Source organism: Corvus hawaiiensis, chromosome 7 (genome assembly GCF_020740725.1).
Source record: "Corvus hawaiiensis isolate bCorHaw1 chromosome 7, bCorHaw1.pri.cur, whole genome shotgun sequence".
Taxonomy (NCBI): domain Eukaryota; kingdom Metazoa; phylum Chordata; class Aves; order Passeriformes; family Corvidae; genus Corvus; species Corvus hawaiiensis.
This window is the reverse complement of record NC_063219.1, coordinates 23,708,867-23,722,156: the sequence shown is the minus strand read 5'-3', so window position 1 is coordinate 23,722,156 and position 13,290 is coordinate 23,708,867. Positions and strand designations below refer to the sequence as shown.

General features: G+C 53.2%; 1 protein-coding gene across 2 annotated transcripts; it reads left to right on the top strand.

Moving 5' to 3' along the window:
- Positions 1-2,343: 2,343 nt before the first annotated feature.
- TBR1 (T-box brain transcription factor 1) lies at positions 2,344-10,143 on the top strand. 2 transcript variants are annotated; one of them, XM_048310125.1, is made up of 7 exons: positions 2,345-3,171; positions 3,607-3,761; positions 4,091-4,212; positions 4,568-4,726; positions 5,586-5,647; positions 7,758-7,875; positions 7,981-10,143. In XM_048310125.1, exons 1-7 carry the CDS (start codon positions 2,480-2,482, stop codon positions 8,599-8,601), a joined length of 1,929 nt encoding a protein of 642 aa, XP_048166082.1. In that variant the 5' UTR covers positions 2,345-2,479; the 3' UTR covers positions 8,602-10,143. The 2 variants fall into 2 exon arrangements, with proteins under 2 accessions (XP_048166081.1, XP_048166082.1); XM_048310124.1 differs by having other exon boundaries at positions 2,344-3,171; positions 7,758-10,143.
- The last annotated feature ends 3,147 nt before the right edge of the window (positions 10,144-13,290 follow it).

The window sequence follows — 13,290 nt, the reverse complement described above, 5'->3', positions numbered from 1 at the left end:
ACACAGAGGATTTGGAAGAATGTGTGTATGCTGTAACCTGAAAAGCAGCAGCCCGTATACCATGTTGGAGGAAGAAAGAGATTTTCAAGCAGCCACGTTCTGAGCCTCCAGCCGCAATGGAGCAGACCTTCATTAGCAGCATGACCCCTTGTCACCTGTCAGCACGAAGGACGGGCATATTGTATTAGCAAACCTCACTCCATTCTATGACGATTCTGTAACACCACCTGCCATTGCATATCCCCCCTATTATACCAGTTTAGGAGTTGTGCACTGAAGATTTTTGGCATATATTAGCACTTCCGTGTGATTGGCAGTATACCACTGAATTCATTGCAGCTCCGCATCTATATGGGTGTAGCTCTGTAATTCAGGGCAGCATTTCCGAAGGTTTATCTGCATTTTGGTCCATCTCCTGCCTATATAAGTCCATTACCATTCTGTTGTTTCAGACAGGGAAAGGGAAGGGTGAGCACTGGTGAAACAAGTGTCAGAAACATTAGCTAGAACTGGTAATAATGAAACTGTTCTCTTAACATAGAAAGAAGGTGGTGTATGGAAAGTTGCATGCGCTGAACCACTCGAGTAGAACAGTGAACTGCTTGCTTTTTGCTTCATAAATTATCTTATTAGAATAATTTCCTTGCAGAGTGTGTGTATGTCGGCATCTGTGAAACACCAAATAACTGAAGTAGCTCACGATTAAGCAACAGAAAAATAAATGGCCACGGGATTTGTGAGCATTGAAATACACATTCTGACAAGTCATCCTGGTTCTAGTCTTCTCTGGATTTGAGTTTGCAAAGTTTCAGTCTGGCTTCATGCAATTACACGGTGGTTCGGTTTTATTATGCAGTGGTTCAGGCTGCATTATCTGTCAGTGGAATTTGAAGCCGGCTGCTGATGTCACCTGGGAAGAGATGTGGTCTGTAAAATACCTGAAGTCCAAACCACTAAGGGGACAACAAACACTAAGAAAAATGGAACAGGAGAGCTCCTCTCCGGGCAAAAAAACCGCAGACCCACAAAAACCGAAAAACAAACCCCGTGCTTTTAAATTCTCGGGCTTTCCTAGGAAGAGAAATTGAGACTGGTGCTTGGCAAAGGCGGGGTGGCGAGCGGGCCCCTTGAACTCTTCAGGCGCATCTTCGCGCCTTGGAGGGTCCCGCTTTCAATAGCCCGAGGCTCGGCCGGGCACAGCGCGGGACCCGCCGGCTGGTCCCTCCGGTCACTGGGTGTCCCCGCAGCTCCCCCGAGGGCTGGCGAGCTTCGCCCCCGCTCGCCTGGGAGCGCAGCCCGAGCCGCGGCTCCCGCGGAGACCCCCCGGGCAGAGGGTGCCGGCGGCTCCTGCCGCAGCACCGTCATGGTTTGGGTTTCTCAGCTCCGATCGACCCCGCGGCCGCGGCGGGCCGCGGCCCCTGGCAAAGGCGCTACCAAAAATCTGCCCCTCCCGAGAGCTGCCCGCGGGACTGAGTCACTGAGGGAAAGCAGGCACCGAGAGGAAAGAAATCCGGAGCCGGATGGGGAGGTGGACGCCTTCCACGCTGTTTTGCTGATAATCTCCGACATTACGGCTCCCAGATAAAATATTTATTTACTAAAGGACCCGTAAACATCGTGGCAAATACATTAGGGCACTTGGGCTGCGGGGCTTATGATTATTTCAGAAGTTAAAAGAGATGATACGCGGCCACTGTCAGCAGGGACGGAGGGTGTATTTTCCCCCGCGAATAGGCACGGGTGGGAAGGGTGGGGGCGATGCGCCGGGGATCGCCCAGAAGAGCTGGGGGAGAGGGGCTGCGCCCCACTGGGGACAAACCGCGGGAGTGAGCTGAGGGCAGCGGCCGCCCAGCCCCACGCTTCGCTCGCAGTCGCTCCCCAAAGCGCCCAGGACCCGCTCTCCTCCCTGACGCACAAAGGTGGGGTACACGCGGGGAATATTTGGGGAATCACAGGGTTTGGATTTATTTTCCAGCCGTAGTCAAAAAAAAAAAAAAAAAAAAAAAAAAGCTAGAAAGGTCACATAATAATGAGCTCTCACAGCAAACACACTCTTCCCTTCCCCCTTTCCCTTCCTTCTATCTCACAATAAAATCATCTCCTTCAATTTGCCATGATCGTCGCGACCAGGAGCCAGGTGATTATCCTAATTAATGTCTATCTAATTAAATTACTGTCAGCGGTTAACCAATGGCAGAAGCCGTTTCATCCTCTCCACAAGCAGCAAGATCAAAAGTGAGTCTTTCCTGATTGCTGCATAGTGTCAATTGGCCAATCTCTTCTCCCTGGGAAGGGAAGGGGGAAAAAAAAAAAAAAAAAAAAAAAAAAAAAAAAAAAAAAAAGTAAATCAAACGTTTGGGAAGCATTTGGTAGATGAAGTGCTTTCTGCCTAGTGTGGGTCCCAGGATGTCTAGCTTCTGATACTGAGAAGCCCTTTCAGATCCAGGGACTGAAGGGTTATTACTGTGGTGCTAGAGCTATGCAGCTGGAGCATTGTCTTTCTCCCTCTATCATGCTCTCCAAGAAATTTCTCAATGTGAGCAGCAGTTACCCACATGCAGGCGGATCTGAGCTTGCCTTGCATGATCATCCCATTATCTCGACCACTGACAACCTGGAGAGAAGTTCACCTTTGAAAAAAATTACCAGGGGGATGACGAATCAGTCAGATACAGACAATTTTCCTGACTCCAAGGACACACCAGGGGACGTCCAGAGAAATAAACTCTCTCCCGTCTTGGACGGGGTCTCTGAGCTTCGTCACAGTTTCGATGGATCTGCTGCAGATCGCTATCTGCTCTCTCAGTCCAGCCAGCCCCAGTCTGCTGCCTCTGCTCCTAGTACCATGTTCCCTTATCCCAGCCAGCATGGACCTGCTCACCCAGCCTTCTCCATCGCCAGCCCCAGCCGCTACATGGCTCATCATCCTGTGATCACCAACGGAGCTTATAACAGCCTCCTGTCCAACTCTTCTCCGCAAGGCTACCCCACGGCGGGCTACCCGTACCCCCAGCAGTATGGCCATTCCTACCAAGGGGCACCTTTCTACCAGTTCTCCTCCACCCAGCCGGGGCTGGTTCCCGGCAAGGCTCAGGTCTACCTGTGCAACAGGCCACTCTGGCTGAAATTTCACCGGCACCAGACGGAGATGATCATCACGAAGCAGGGAAGGTAAGCCACCGCGCGGACCTTTCTGGGTGTCGGGGCTGAGCCGCGGACTTCGCCGGGGGAGCCGCCCGGAGTCTCCGCCGCCCCGGCGGAGCCATCCGCCCGTCACCGGGGCCCCTGCCCTGCTCGCCGGGAGCGCCGGTGCCGGTCCCCGCCGGAGTTGGTCCCCGCCGGAGACGGTCCCCGCCGGGGCAGCCCTCTCTGCCTCCCCGCAAGTTCCCGCGCCCGCTGCCCTCATCCCTTCCCCGCGGAAAGCTCGACGCTCCAGGGAGGGGGTTTATTTTGATTTTTATTTCCCGGTCGCTATCGGGAGCCGTGAGGATAAAGCACAACGGCTGGTTCCTCCGCGTGTGCCTGTCGCTGCCGGTGGCTTGCTTTCCTTCTTCCTTTTCTTTTTTTTCCCCTTTTTTCTTTTTTCTTTTTTTTTTTTTTTTTTAGGCGCATGTTCCCTTTCCTAAGCTTTAATATTTCTGGTCTCGACCCTACGGCTCACTACAATATTTTTGTGGATGTAATTTTGGCGGATCCCAATCACTGGAGATTTCAGGGAGGCAAATGGGTTCCTTGCGGCAAGGCGGACACCAATGTACAAGGCAAGTTCCTCCAATTAACACTTTTGCCGACACATATGTAGGTGAGAATGATTAATTAATGCCTTTGCGGACTGGCTCTGGCAACTTCTTAAACGCAAATGGGCCAACGATTTTTTTTTTTTTAAAGGAAAGAAAGGAGGGTGGAGGAGAAAGTAAAAGGTGTTCGGAAAAAAGCTGTTTTAATCATTTTCTTTTAAAATGAAGGGAGTTTTGGCAGTAAAATATTGGTAACTTCACGGGGTCCTTCGCCCTCGTGTGCGGATGCAGCGGCAGAACAGGGATACAGGCGAGAACTGTGATGTGGTTGTGTTTTTTGTTGTTTTGCTTAGGAAACCGGGTGTATATGCATCCCGACTCCCCCAACACGGGAGCCCACTGGATGCGTCAGGAAATCTCCTTTGGGAAACTAAAACTTACAAACAATAAAGGAGCATCAAACAACAACGGGCAGGTCAGTGCGGGAAGGCAGACGCTGCCAGAATTATTTTTATTGTTTCAGTTAAAATCCTACCGTTTCCGAAAGGACGTGGGGGTTTTTTGTTGTTTTGGGTTTTTTTTTAGATAGTGTCGTTAGGTGAAAATAAAAGGGGGGTGGTGGTGAGAAAGTCCTCCCATTTTATTTCGCCACGGGCCTCGTCGGCCCTGAGCGCGTTGCCCAAGCTGACACCGCTGTCCGGTGCGGCCGGGGAAGTCCGCAACCGTCCCGGGGAGGCGGCGGCCAGCGGGCATCGCTCTCCTCGTCCTTCTCGCACTAATTTCTTCCTTTTTCCCCGCGTCCCCCTCCCTCCTTTTGCCATGCCTGACAGATGGTGGTTTTGCAGTCCCTTCACAAGTACCAACCTCGCTTGCATGTGGTGGAGGTGAACGAAGACGGGACGGAGGATACCAATCAGCCGGGCAGAGTGCAGACATTCACGTTCCCCGAGACGCAGTTCATAGCCGTCACCGCCTACCAAAACACCGATGTAAAGAGCTCCCTAGTTTATTCCCCTCGCGGTCCCCCCGCTCCCCGCAAGGCATCCCACCAGGGACGGCCCGGTTGCTGCCCACCCTCCCCTGGGTCTCCGGCGCCAGGAGATGGGGCTCCCTGTTCCTCGTTGTGTGGCATCGCTCCCTGGCCGTCCCGAGGGCGGCCGCAGCCGCTCGGGCCGCCTTCGCCCCAGGAGCCCCCTCCGGGCGTCCGCAGCGGCATCGTCCTCCCCCGCCCAGGACGGGCGCGATCCTGCCCCTCCGTCCGGGGCTGGGCGCTGGCCCGCGGCGTTTATCTCCCAGTCGGAAACAGCTTAGTTAGCTGTTAAGCTGTTATCTTAAGCTTTAAGTCTGCAAAGATCAATTAACATCCTCATTGATTGCGCCCGGGGGTGACGGAGCAACTTCCTCAAATTAAAAGCTCGTTAATGCCTGGATGCGTTTCGGAGTGGTCTGGCTTTGCTACAGACTGGTGCCCCCTTTTCAAATGACATATGTTCAGTCCACATTCTCGCTTTAATTATTTTGCTTGATGCAAATGCAAACTCCTAGTTACCATTCTGCGGTACGTTTTGCCTAATTTCTGGATTTCAATATATTTATACCCATGCACTAGGAATGCTGAACACGTCTTAAAATATGGGGTTAAATACTGAATTCTTTTGTACTTTTTACAACAACGTAAATCTTAAAATTAGACGGCGATGTCTATAAGCATGCCAGAGCTTATTTTTCACGGTTTAAAGGCAATATGACTGACTAGAGTAAAGCTTGGTCCTTTAAAAACCTGTTGGCTGCAGTGGGGTATATTTTTCAGGCTTTCACAATGTGTGCTCTGCTCCTCTTTTTCCCTAGATCACACAGCTGAAAATAGATCACAACCCTTTCGCGAAAGGATTCCGAGACAATTATGATACGTAAGTAAACCGGATTTTTACTATCTTTCTGCCGGCTGCGCACACATGTCAAACGGGGGAGATTTAGCATGAGGGCTGGCTCGTTTCACACCGAGATATGTAATGTCAGGCTTTTCCAGAGCCCTCCGGGAGGGAAGCACGCGCCCGCTCCGGCACAGGGGCTGTCCCTGCGGCGAGGCCCTACGCAGGCCTGAGGCCGCTTCCGCGCCTGGGGCCGCGCTGCCCGCACCTGAGTCCGCATCTCGCTTTGGCACTTGCGGCGGTTTTGTTGTTGGTTTTTCCTGGCACGTATCTTGGCGCCTCTTTCCAAGCTTCCGTTTCACTTGCGTGTAAGGGCTCCGAAAGCAGCACCTGAGCAGCAGGGGCTCAGTCCCCGGCAACCCGCCGGGTCTGCATCATCCCGGGGTCCGCAGAGCCGGGGTCCGGAGGCAAACGTCTTCGTCTTGTTTTCTTCTTCTCCGGGGTTGGATTTTTTTCCCCCTTCTCCCTTCTGGGTGGAGCTAAAGCCTTTGAAGTTTTAAACGCGTTTTGTCCGTGTTCTGCCTCTGCCCGTCCGCCTCCGAGGCGTTCCCAGCCGCTTGACCCCCCGGCCTTGACCCCGCGCCACACGCGGCTGGTGCCCCTCCGACTGCAGCTCCGGGGCGGCATCAACACTCCCGCCGCCGCCGCCTTTCCCGGCCCTCGGGACAAATACGGGGATATCCCGGCCTGCAGGCGCTGCAGGCAGGCTTCCCCTGGCCCGAGGTGCGGCCCGCCCGGCATCCCCTAGCCCAGCTTGGGGCAGCGGGAGGTGACGGCCGCAGGGCGGCCCATACACCCAGGAGAGCAGGCGGCTTGGGATGTCGCCTGTCCCACTGCAAGCTCTGGTCTGTGGGATGGGCCCCCGGCTTTGAGGAGGAAAACCTTTTTCCTCTCTGAACTGTGGCGGTGAGCAGCCTCACTTGGCCTCGAGCGCCTCATCCCGTGCGTACCTTCAGTGCCTGCTTCAGCCTCTCCGCTGGACCGCGGTCCAGCAGCCACCAGCAGCAGGTTTTCAGGACAAGGGTGGAAACGACGCCAAGAGCTGAATTAGTGCGAGAGGGGCCCGGGGCCGAGCTCCAGCTCTCCCCAGGGAGCAGCTTGTGGTGCGGCCGCTCTTCCCCAGGGGCGGGGGTCGCGGAGGCTGTGGCGGGGAGCAGGGCCGCCGCCGGGAGGACAGCGGCCGTTCCTGGTGCCACAGAGGGTGGCAGCCGAGCCTGCCCGCTCTCCGGGAGCTCGGCGAGAGTATGTGCGGCCTTTGGAAAGGCTGCGTGGCCTTCGCTCCCAGCCAAAAGTGCTCTTCTCTTTTTGATAGGGAAAAACTTTATAGGGCGTCACTTGAAAGGAGACGGGGGGAGGGGGAAGCTTCAATGTTGTCTAGCACATTGAATTTGTTTAAGGGCCAAGTTTATTTTGGATAAGAAATTCCAGGAGGCGTGGAGGGTTAATTAAAGCACAGTTTTAGCCTGAATTAAATACAGATAGTAGTTATTCATCCATTAAAGTTTTTATAATCGCAAATTACAGCCCAGCATGGGAGAATTATATATAGGCCAAGCAGGGAACACTGGAAGTGTCTGGCTTTACATTTCCTACAGTAGGTGTTTAAAGATTAGCTTAATTTAAACTCAGCAAAATGTTGATGGTTCGTCTGTGACTCCCAATAATAAGTGTTAAACAGCCGATAGAATTCCGTAGTCTGCCACTCATGCTGTTCGCGGCAAATGACCGGGCTGCCTGTTGCGCATGTGGTGGGGCCGGTCAATGTGTCACCGCGCGGGATTCCATGCCTTTGGGTTGTGGGTTCCGACCGGACAGAGGGATCTCAGCCCCGTCAAGGAATGGCCAACCGGTTCCGAATGATTTATTCTCCATGTTTGCCCCCGTCTTTCCTCTTCCCCGTTAAAGGCCCTCGGCACTACTGATGCCGGAGGCCAAGCCCGGAGAGGAGCGCAGGCTCTCGGCCGGGCAGGAGCGCGCTGGGACGGCGCCGTCCCGTTCGTACCCCGAGGGCCGCGTTCGGCCGGGTGCCGCGCCGAGGAGGCCGCCGGGCTGCGGCGGACACCCAGCTCTCTCCCCTTCTCTTGGGCAGGATCTACACGGGCTGCGACATGGACCGGCTGACGCCTTCCCCCAACGACTCGCCCCGCTCGCAGATCGTGCCCGGGGCCCGCTACGCCATGGCCGGCTCCTTCCTCCAGGACCAGTTCGTGAGTAACTACGCCAAGTCCCGCTTCCACCCCGGGGCAGGAGCCGGCCCGGGGCCCGGCGCCGACCGCAGCGTGCCCCACACCAACGGGCTGCTCTCCCCACAGCAAGCCGAGGACCCGGGGGCCCCCTCGCCGCAGCGCTGGTTCGTCGCCCCCGCCAACAACCGCCTCGACTTCGCCGCCTCCGCCTACGACACGGCCACCGACTTCGCCGGCAACGCGGCCACGCTGCTGTCCTACGCGGCCGCGGGCGTCAAGGCGCTGCCGCTGCAGGCGGCCGGCTGCGCCGGGCGGCCGCTGGGCTACTACGCCGACCCCTCGGGCTGGGGGGCCCGCAGCCCCCCGCAGTACTGCAGCAAGTCGGGCTCCGTGCTCTCCTGCTGGCCCAACAGCGCGGCGGCGGCGCGCATGGCCGCCGGCAACCCCTACCTAGGGGAGGAGGCGGAGAGCCTGGCCCCCGAGCGGTCCCCCTTGCCGGGCGCCGAGGACTCCAAGCCCAAAGATTTGTCCGACTCCAGCTGGATCGAGACGCCGTCGTCCATTAAGTCCATCGACTCCTCCGATTCTGGGATTTACGAGCAGGCCAAAAGGAGGCGGATCTCCCCCTCGGACACCCCGGTGTCCGAGAGCTCCTCGCCCCTCAAGAGCGAGGTGCTCACCCAGCGGGACTGCGAAAAGACCTGCGCCAAGGACATCGGCTATTACGGCTTCTACTCGCACAGCTAGGCGCGGCCGCCGGCCCGCCGTCCTTTTGCACAATAACTCCTCCGCGTTAGCGCACTGACCCCCTCCCCTAGCTGCCCTATCCGTGCCCCGGCCCGGCCCGGCAGGGAGGCAGGCAGGGAGGCTGAGCCGCGGCCGCCGCCGCCCCCCCGCCCCGCTCCCCGCCCGGCCCGGTCCGGCGGCGCCCCGGGGGCGCGGGGGGTACTGCCGCACCGAAACCCACTGATAAGTAGGATGCTTAGACTCTCAAACCGTACAGCGCTTCCTTCCTTTTACCACGGATGGATTCTAGGGGAAACAGTAATAGTGGGGAAAACAGCCTGTGAAATGCCTGTACATAGTATTTATTTTATTGTAACAGATTACTTTTCTTTGGTTCAGTTTATTTATTGTTTGGATTTTTTTGTTTTGTTTTCATTGTTAAGTCACAAAACTTAGATCCTGTTTAAATTTCTTTACCCCATTCCCCACTCTTTGCTCCCTCTTCCTCGTGCCCCTCCCCAGGTAAACACTTTTCCTAAATGCCTCTGAAAATGTAAGTGGTCCATAGCTGTAGCAGCGAGTAATGGGTTTCTCACTTTCTCTCCAATTCCTCGCATGAAATAATTACGCGGTGCCCTGGGATAACACAGCTAAGGAATAGCTCAGCTTTCCCTTCAAAAGAACAGAAATACGTCTCATGGGAAAGTCGATTAAAGGAGCATAATGCCTTCCAAAACCAAAATTACCTGCTTCTTATTTTTCTTTGAAAGGAATAGCTCGAGATCAGCAATATTATTATTTTTGTGGTCTCCCCCTTCCCCTGCCCCCAAGTGCCAAATCCATTACTGGTCCCCGCAGGTGCCAAATATGCTAACAAACTATTTTCAAATTTCTTTGCAGTTTCCCCCTCTTTCTTTATATCACTGTAAATCTTTGTAATGAATAATCTTAAAAAAAAAAAAAAGAAAAAAAAAAGAAAAAAGATATAGACGACTGAATTGTTGGTAACCATAGTGTAGTCCAGTGAAGATGAGTTGTGAGTTGTATATTTTACTGCATTTAGTTTTGGAATTGACTTTTTCATAAAGTAGCTAACCAAGATCTGACTTCCTGGGGACTCAAATGCACATCGAAAGTAAGAGTGATCATTCTTGTAAACCTCTTATCAAACTATTGAAGGAGAACTAATATCCCTCCAGGACTCCCCCCCCGGCGAAGCAGAATAGTAAGTCTTCGAATTTTGAGTAGCAAATCTATACAATTAACGCATTTTTATATGGAAGAAAAAAAAAAAACAATTACGAACTGAAATATGCATCAGGCTAAATATTCAGTCTAGATTACACTCGACGGGGAGATTTCCTAATAGAAATTCAGGGTCATAAACGTGTGTATATTTTTGACTCTTCTGTAAATCGAATGTTGTGATTTTTATATTTGTTCTGTTACGTCTGTGGAACTGAATAATTTATACCAGTACATGCTCCATTGAGAAATGTTTCGGTTTTTGCCCGTTTGTATCGTCTGTGTATAACAAGTAAAATAAACCTGGCAAAACGTTAACGTCGTGTTGGAAAAAGCACTTCGCCGTTTTACAAATAAGAGATCGGGTGAGGCCAAGGGGAGGAGGCTTGCGGGCTCTTCCGCTCTCGGTCCGCCGCGAGGTTCTGGAGCGGGAGTCCCGTCGCTGCTCTCCCTGACGGAGCTGGTCCACTTGCCCCGCGTTTGTTCTTTTTTTCTTTTTTTTTGGGGGGGGCTAGGGGGGGTGGGTGGAAGAGCGTAGGGGACAGTGCTTACACCTCGTGGCCAAGCGTGGAGGTTTGCAGTCGGTGAAAGAGGGAGATGAAACCCCGTCGGTTTTGAGAGGTTTATAATTATCCCCGTGTTTGACGCTTAAAAACCCTGACAGCACTTTGCAGGCGGGAGAGGTGCCTGGCGCGGGGCGGGGGGTGCCATCGCTGGCGGAGCAGAGGCGAGGGACAAAAAGCTGCCCGCCCGCAGCCTTCCCCTCGCTTTCCCAGGGCGGGGGCTGCCCTGGTGGAGCCCCACGGTGCCCCCAAGGCGGGCGCCCTTTCGGGGGAGCAGCTTGCCCTACTGCGCGGGAGCGGAGTCCCCACTCCTGCAGCACTGCCTCTCCCTCTGCGACCTTCCCGGGACTCTGCCCCCTTTAGAGACAACCACCTGTGGGCTTTAGAACAGGCGCCGGCCCGGCACCTGCGTGGGCCGAGTCCGCGGGGGCTGGGGGGTAGCAGGCTAGGTTTACTCTTGATTCCGCGGTGGGGTAAGCGCAGTGTGGAGCCGTCAGAGGGATTCTGTTCTGCCGCGGTATTGACGGGGGGCATCTGAGGAGCCCAATTGCGTTCCGTTCCTTCCACCCCCGCCAAGGTGCGGGGCCCGAGCGGGGCCCTGCGCACCCAGAGCCTCCGCTGCCCTCTGGGGCCGCGCGGCCGCCGACCTGTGCCGGCGGCGGGGAGCGGTGCCCGCCCCGCGGTGCCGTCGGGCTCCAGACGCTGTCCCGGGACGTCTCCCTGAGAGGGGACGTGGGGGCAGTGTCCCCGGGCTCGCCCCTCGGAGGAGCGCGGGCGATGCGCGCCCTTCCCCAGCCGCCTCTTCCCGAGCGGCGGGGGCCGGGGCGCCGCACGCGTCTCCCCGCGCATCGCCCGCACCTCTCCGCCTCTCGCAGGCCCCGGCTGCCCCCTCAGCGGCGCCCTGAGGGGCTGTCGAGGCGCCCTGCCCGGGGCTTCCCGCACCCTAAATAACCCATGGCATGTTCCCGGCCCTCCTTCCCCACTCTCGGCCAGCAAAAGCCGCCCCCTTCTCCTCCCCGCCGCTGCCAGTCCCGCTGCGCTGCCCCCCGAGAGGGCAAAGGGAGCGGCCCGAGGCACCGCGGCGTTCCCCGCCCGCCTCGCCTCTGCTGCCGCGGTGCCGGGGCTGCTGCCCGCCGGGCGGTCACCCCGGGCAGACCGCTCCTCAGGGAGGTTCCGCTAGGTTTCATTTACAGCGGGTTATCCAGCGGGTCCGGAATAAATACGTAACGTGTGACAGGTCTGAACAAAATTCTTTCCTGTGCGTGAGTGGTTGCTGTTATTCCATAACTATTTGGACAGGGTAATTCCATAACTATTTATGCGAGAGACTGGAAGAGATAAGGGCTGCAGAAGTTAAAAAGGCTATTTCCTGTCGGTAGGTCACTTCGTTACTATTATAATTTCTTAGAATATTATTTTTAGAGGCGCACCTGTATATCTGCTAAACATATGTTTAGCAACACGTTAAAGCGTTTGCGTTCACCGAGGAGTGAATGCGCGGGTTTTGACCCGGTGTGTTTAAATTGCAGCGTGTGCAGTTTAGTTGGAGCAAACCCCCGTGTATGAATTTGTTAGAACAGCAATTAATTGCATGAATTTTACGTGAAGTATAATTAGTATTATTATTCTAGGCATGCTGAATGGGTTTTAAGTTAATTGTTGTGTAAAATAATCTATTTAATTGCCCTTCCCTTATTTTATATAACACAAAATCAAGCTCCAATATGTAGAAAGTAATTCAAAGTTCCTATTGGTAATACTTTCTATGATGTTTCACATTAATACTATATCAAATGTAATACAGTGATTTACGCTCTACAGATTTTGCACGAGTACGCTATGCATATTTGATGACACATTGCATATTTTAACAAGGTTTTTAATGACTGATTGAAATGTTTGCTAAGATATTTTTTAAGAGCTGGAGGAGAAATGGTTGTGGAAAATGTGTGTAATAGAATAGTGATAAGGATGGGAGGGTTTTGATTGACAGTATGAGGAAGCAGATGGATGACTAGGTAGGTCAGAGGTAAAGATGCCTTTGACAGCTTTTTAAGTTCCTTTGGCCATTTTGGTCCAATGAATCATGCAAAACATGTGTACATTACCAAACTGATGTCTCTGCATCGTTTACTGTTGGAATCCTCATCTTTTCAAACCCACCCTAACCTTCTTTCATCACCACTTGACGTGCTATGTCTAAACTAGATTGCAAGATCCTAAGAAGGCAAGAATCTGTCTTGTATTACTTGTCAGCAAAAAAAAAAAAAAAAAAAAAAAAGAAAAAAAAAAAGAAAAAAAAAGAAAAAATTAGGGAAAAAAAATCATGTAATCCTATGGAGCTAGAAGAACAACTGCGACAGATTGGCAGAATAGGCGTAAGGTGGGACACGTTCTTCTTAATTTTCACTGTCTGGTCATCACTCCTCTTCCCTAGGTAGTGCTCAAGGGAGATGTGGTGAACAATGATTTTTCTTTTTTTATTCCTCCAAATGGCATAATCTGAATTTTCATAAATCTGATAAGAGACCTAATTGCATAATTTTCCTTTTAACATTATGCAGTGAATGCTGTTGTGATAGTTAAAAAGGTTTTCATTGCAGTCTGTTTTTCAGGTGCTTTGTATGTCCCTCACAAATTACTTTGTCAACTGGAAATGCTCTGATTTTTCCCTGTAAAAGGTTACTGTTTTTGGAAATCTTGTTTAATTGCATAGGACAATTTTAAAATCTCTGTGATACAAAAAAAGAATGTGTGTGTATTGGGAAAAGCAGAAAGAAAGGATTTTGCATGAAAGCACACTTTCCAGGTACTTTCTGTGCAGAATGGACGCAAGTTTTCATTCCAAGTATTAAAACTTGTCATAAATGTGGTTTTCAGTAGGGAATGTGTCACTTGCTAA

Coding starts and splice junctions, on each gene's coding strand:
- TBR1 (XM_048310124.1), top strand. CDS start 2,480: ATGCAGCTGGAGCATTGTCTTTCTCCCTCTATCATGCTCTCCAAGAAA. Junction 3,172..3,606: donor ATCATCACGAAGCAGGGAAG/GTAAGCCACCGC, acceptor TTTTTTTTTTAG/GCGCATGTTCCCTTTCCTAA. Junction 4,727..5,585: donor CCGCCTACCAAAACACCGAT/GTAAAGAGCTCC, acceptor CTTTTTCCCTAG/ATCACACAGCTGAAAATAGA.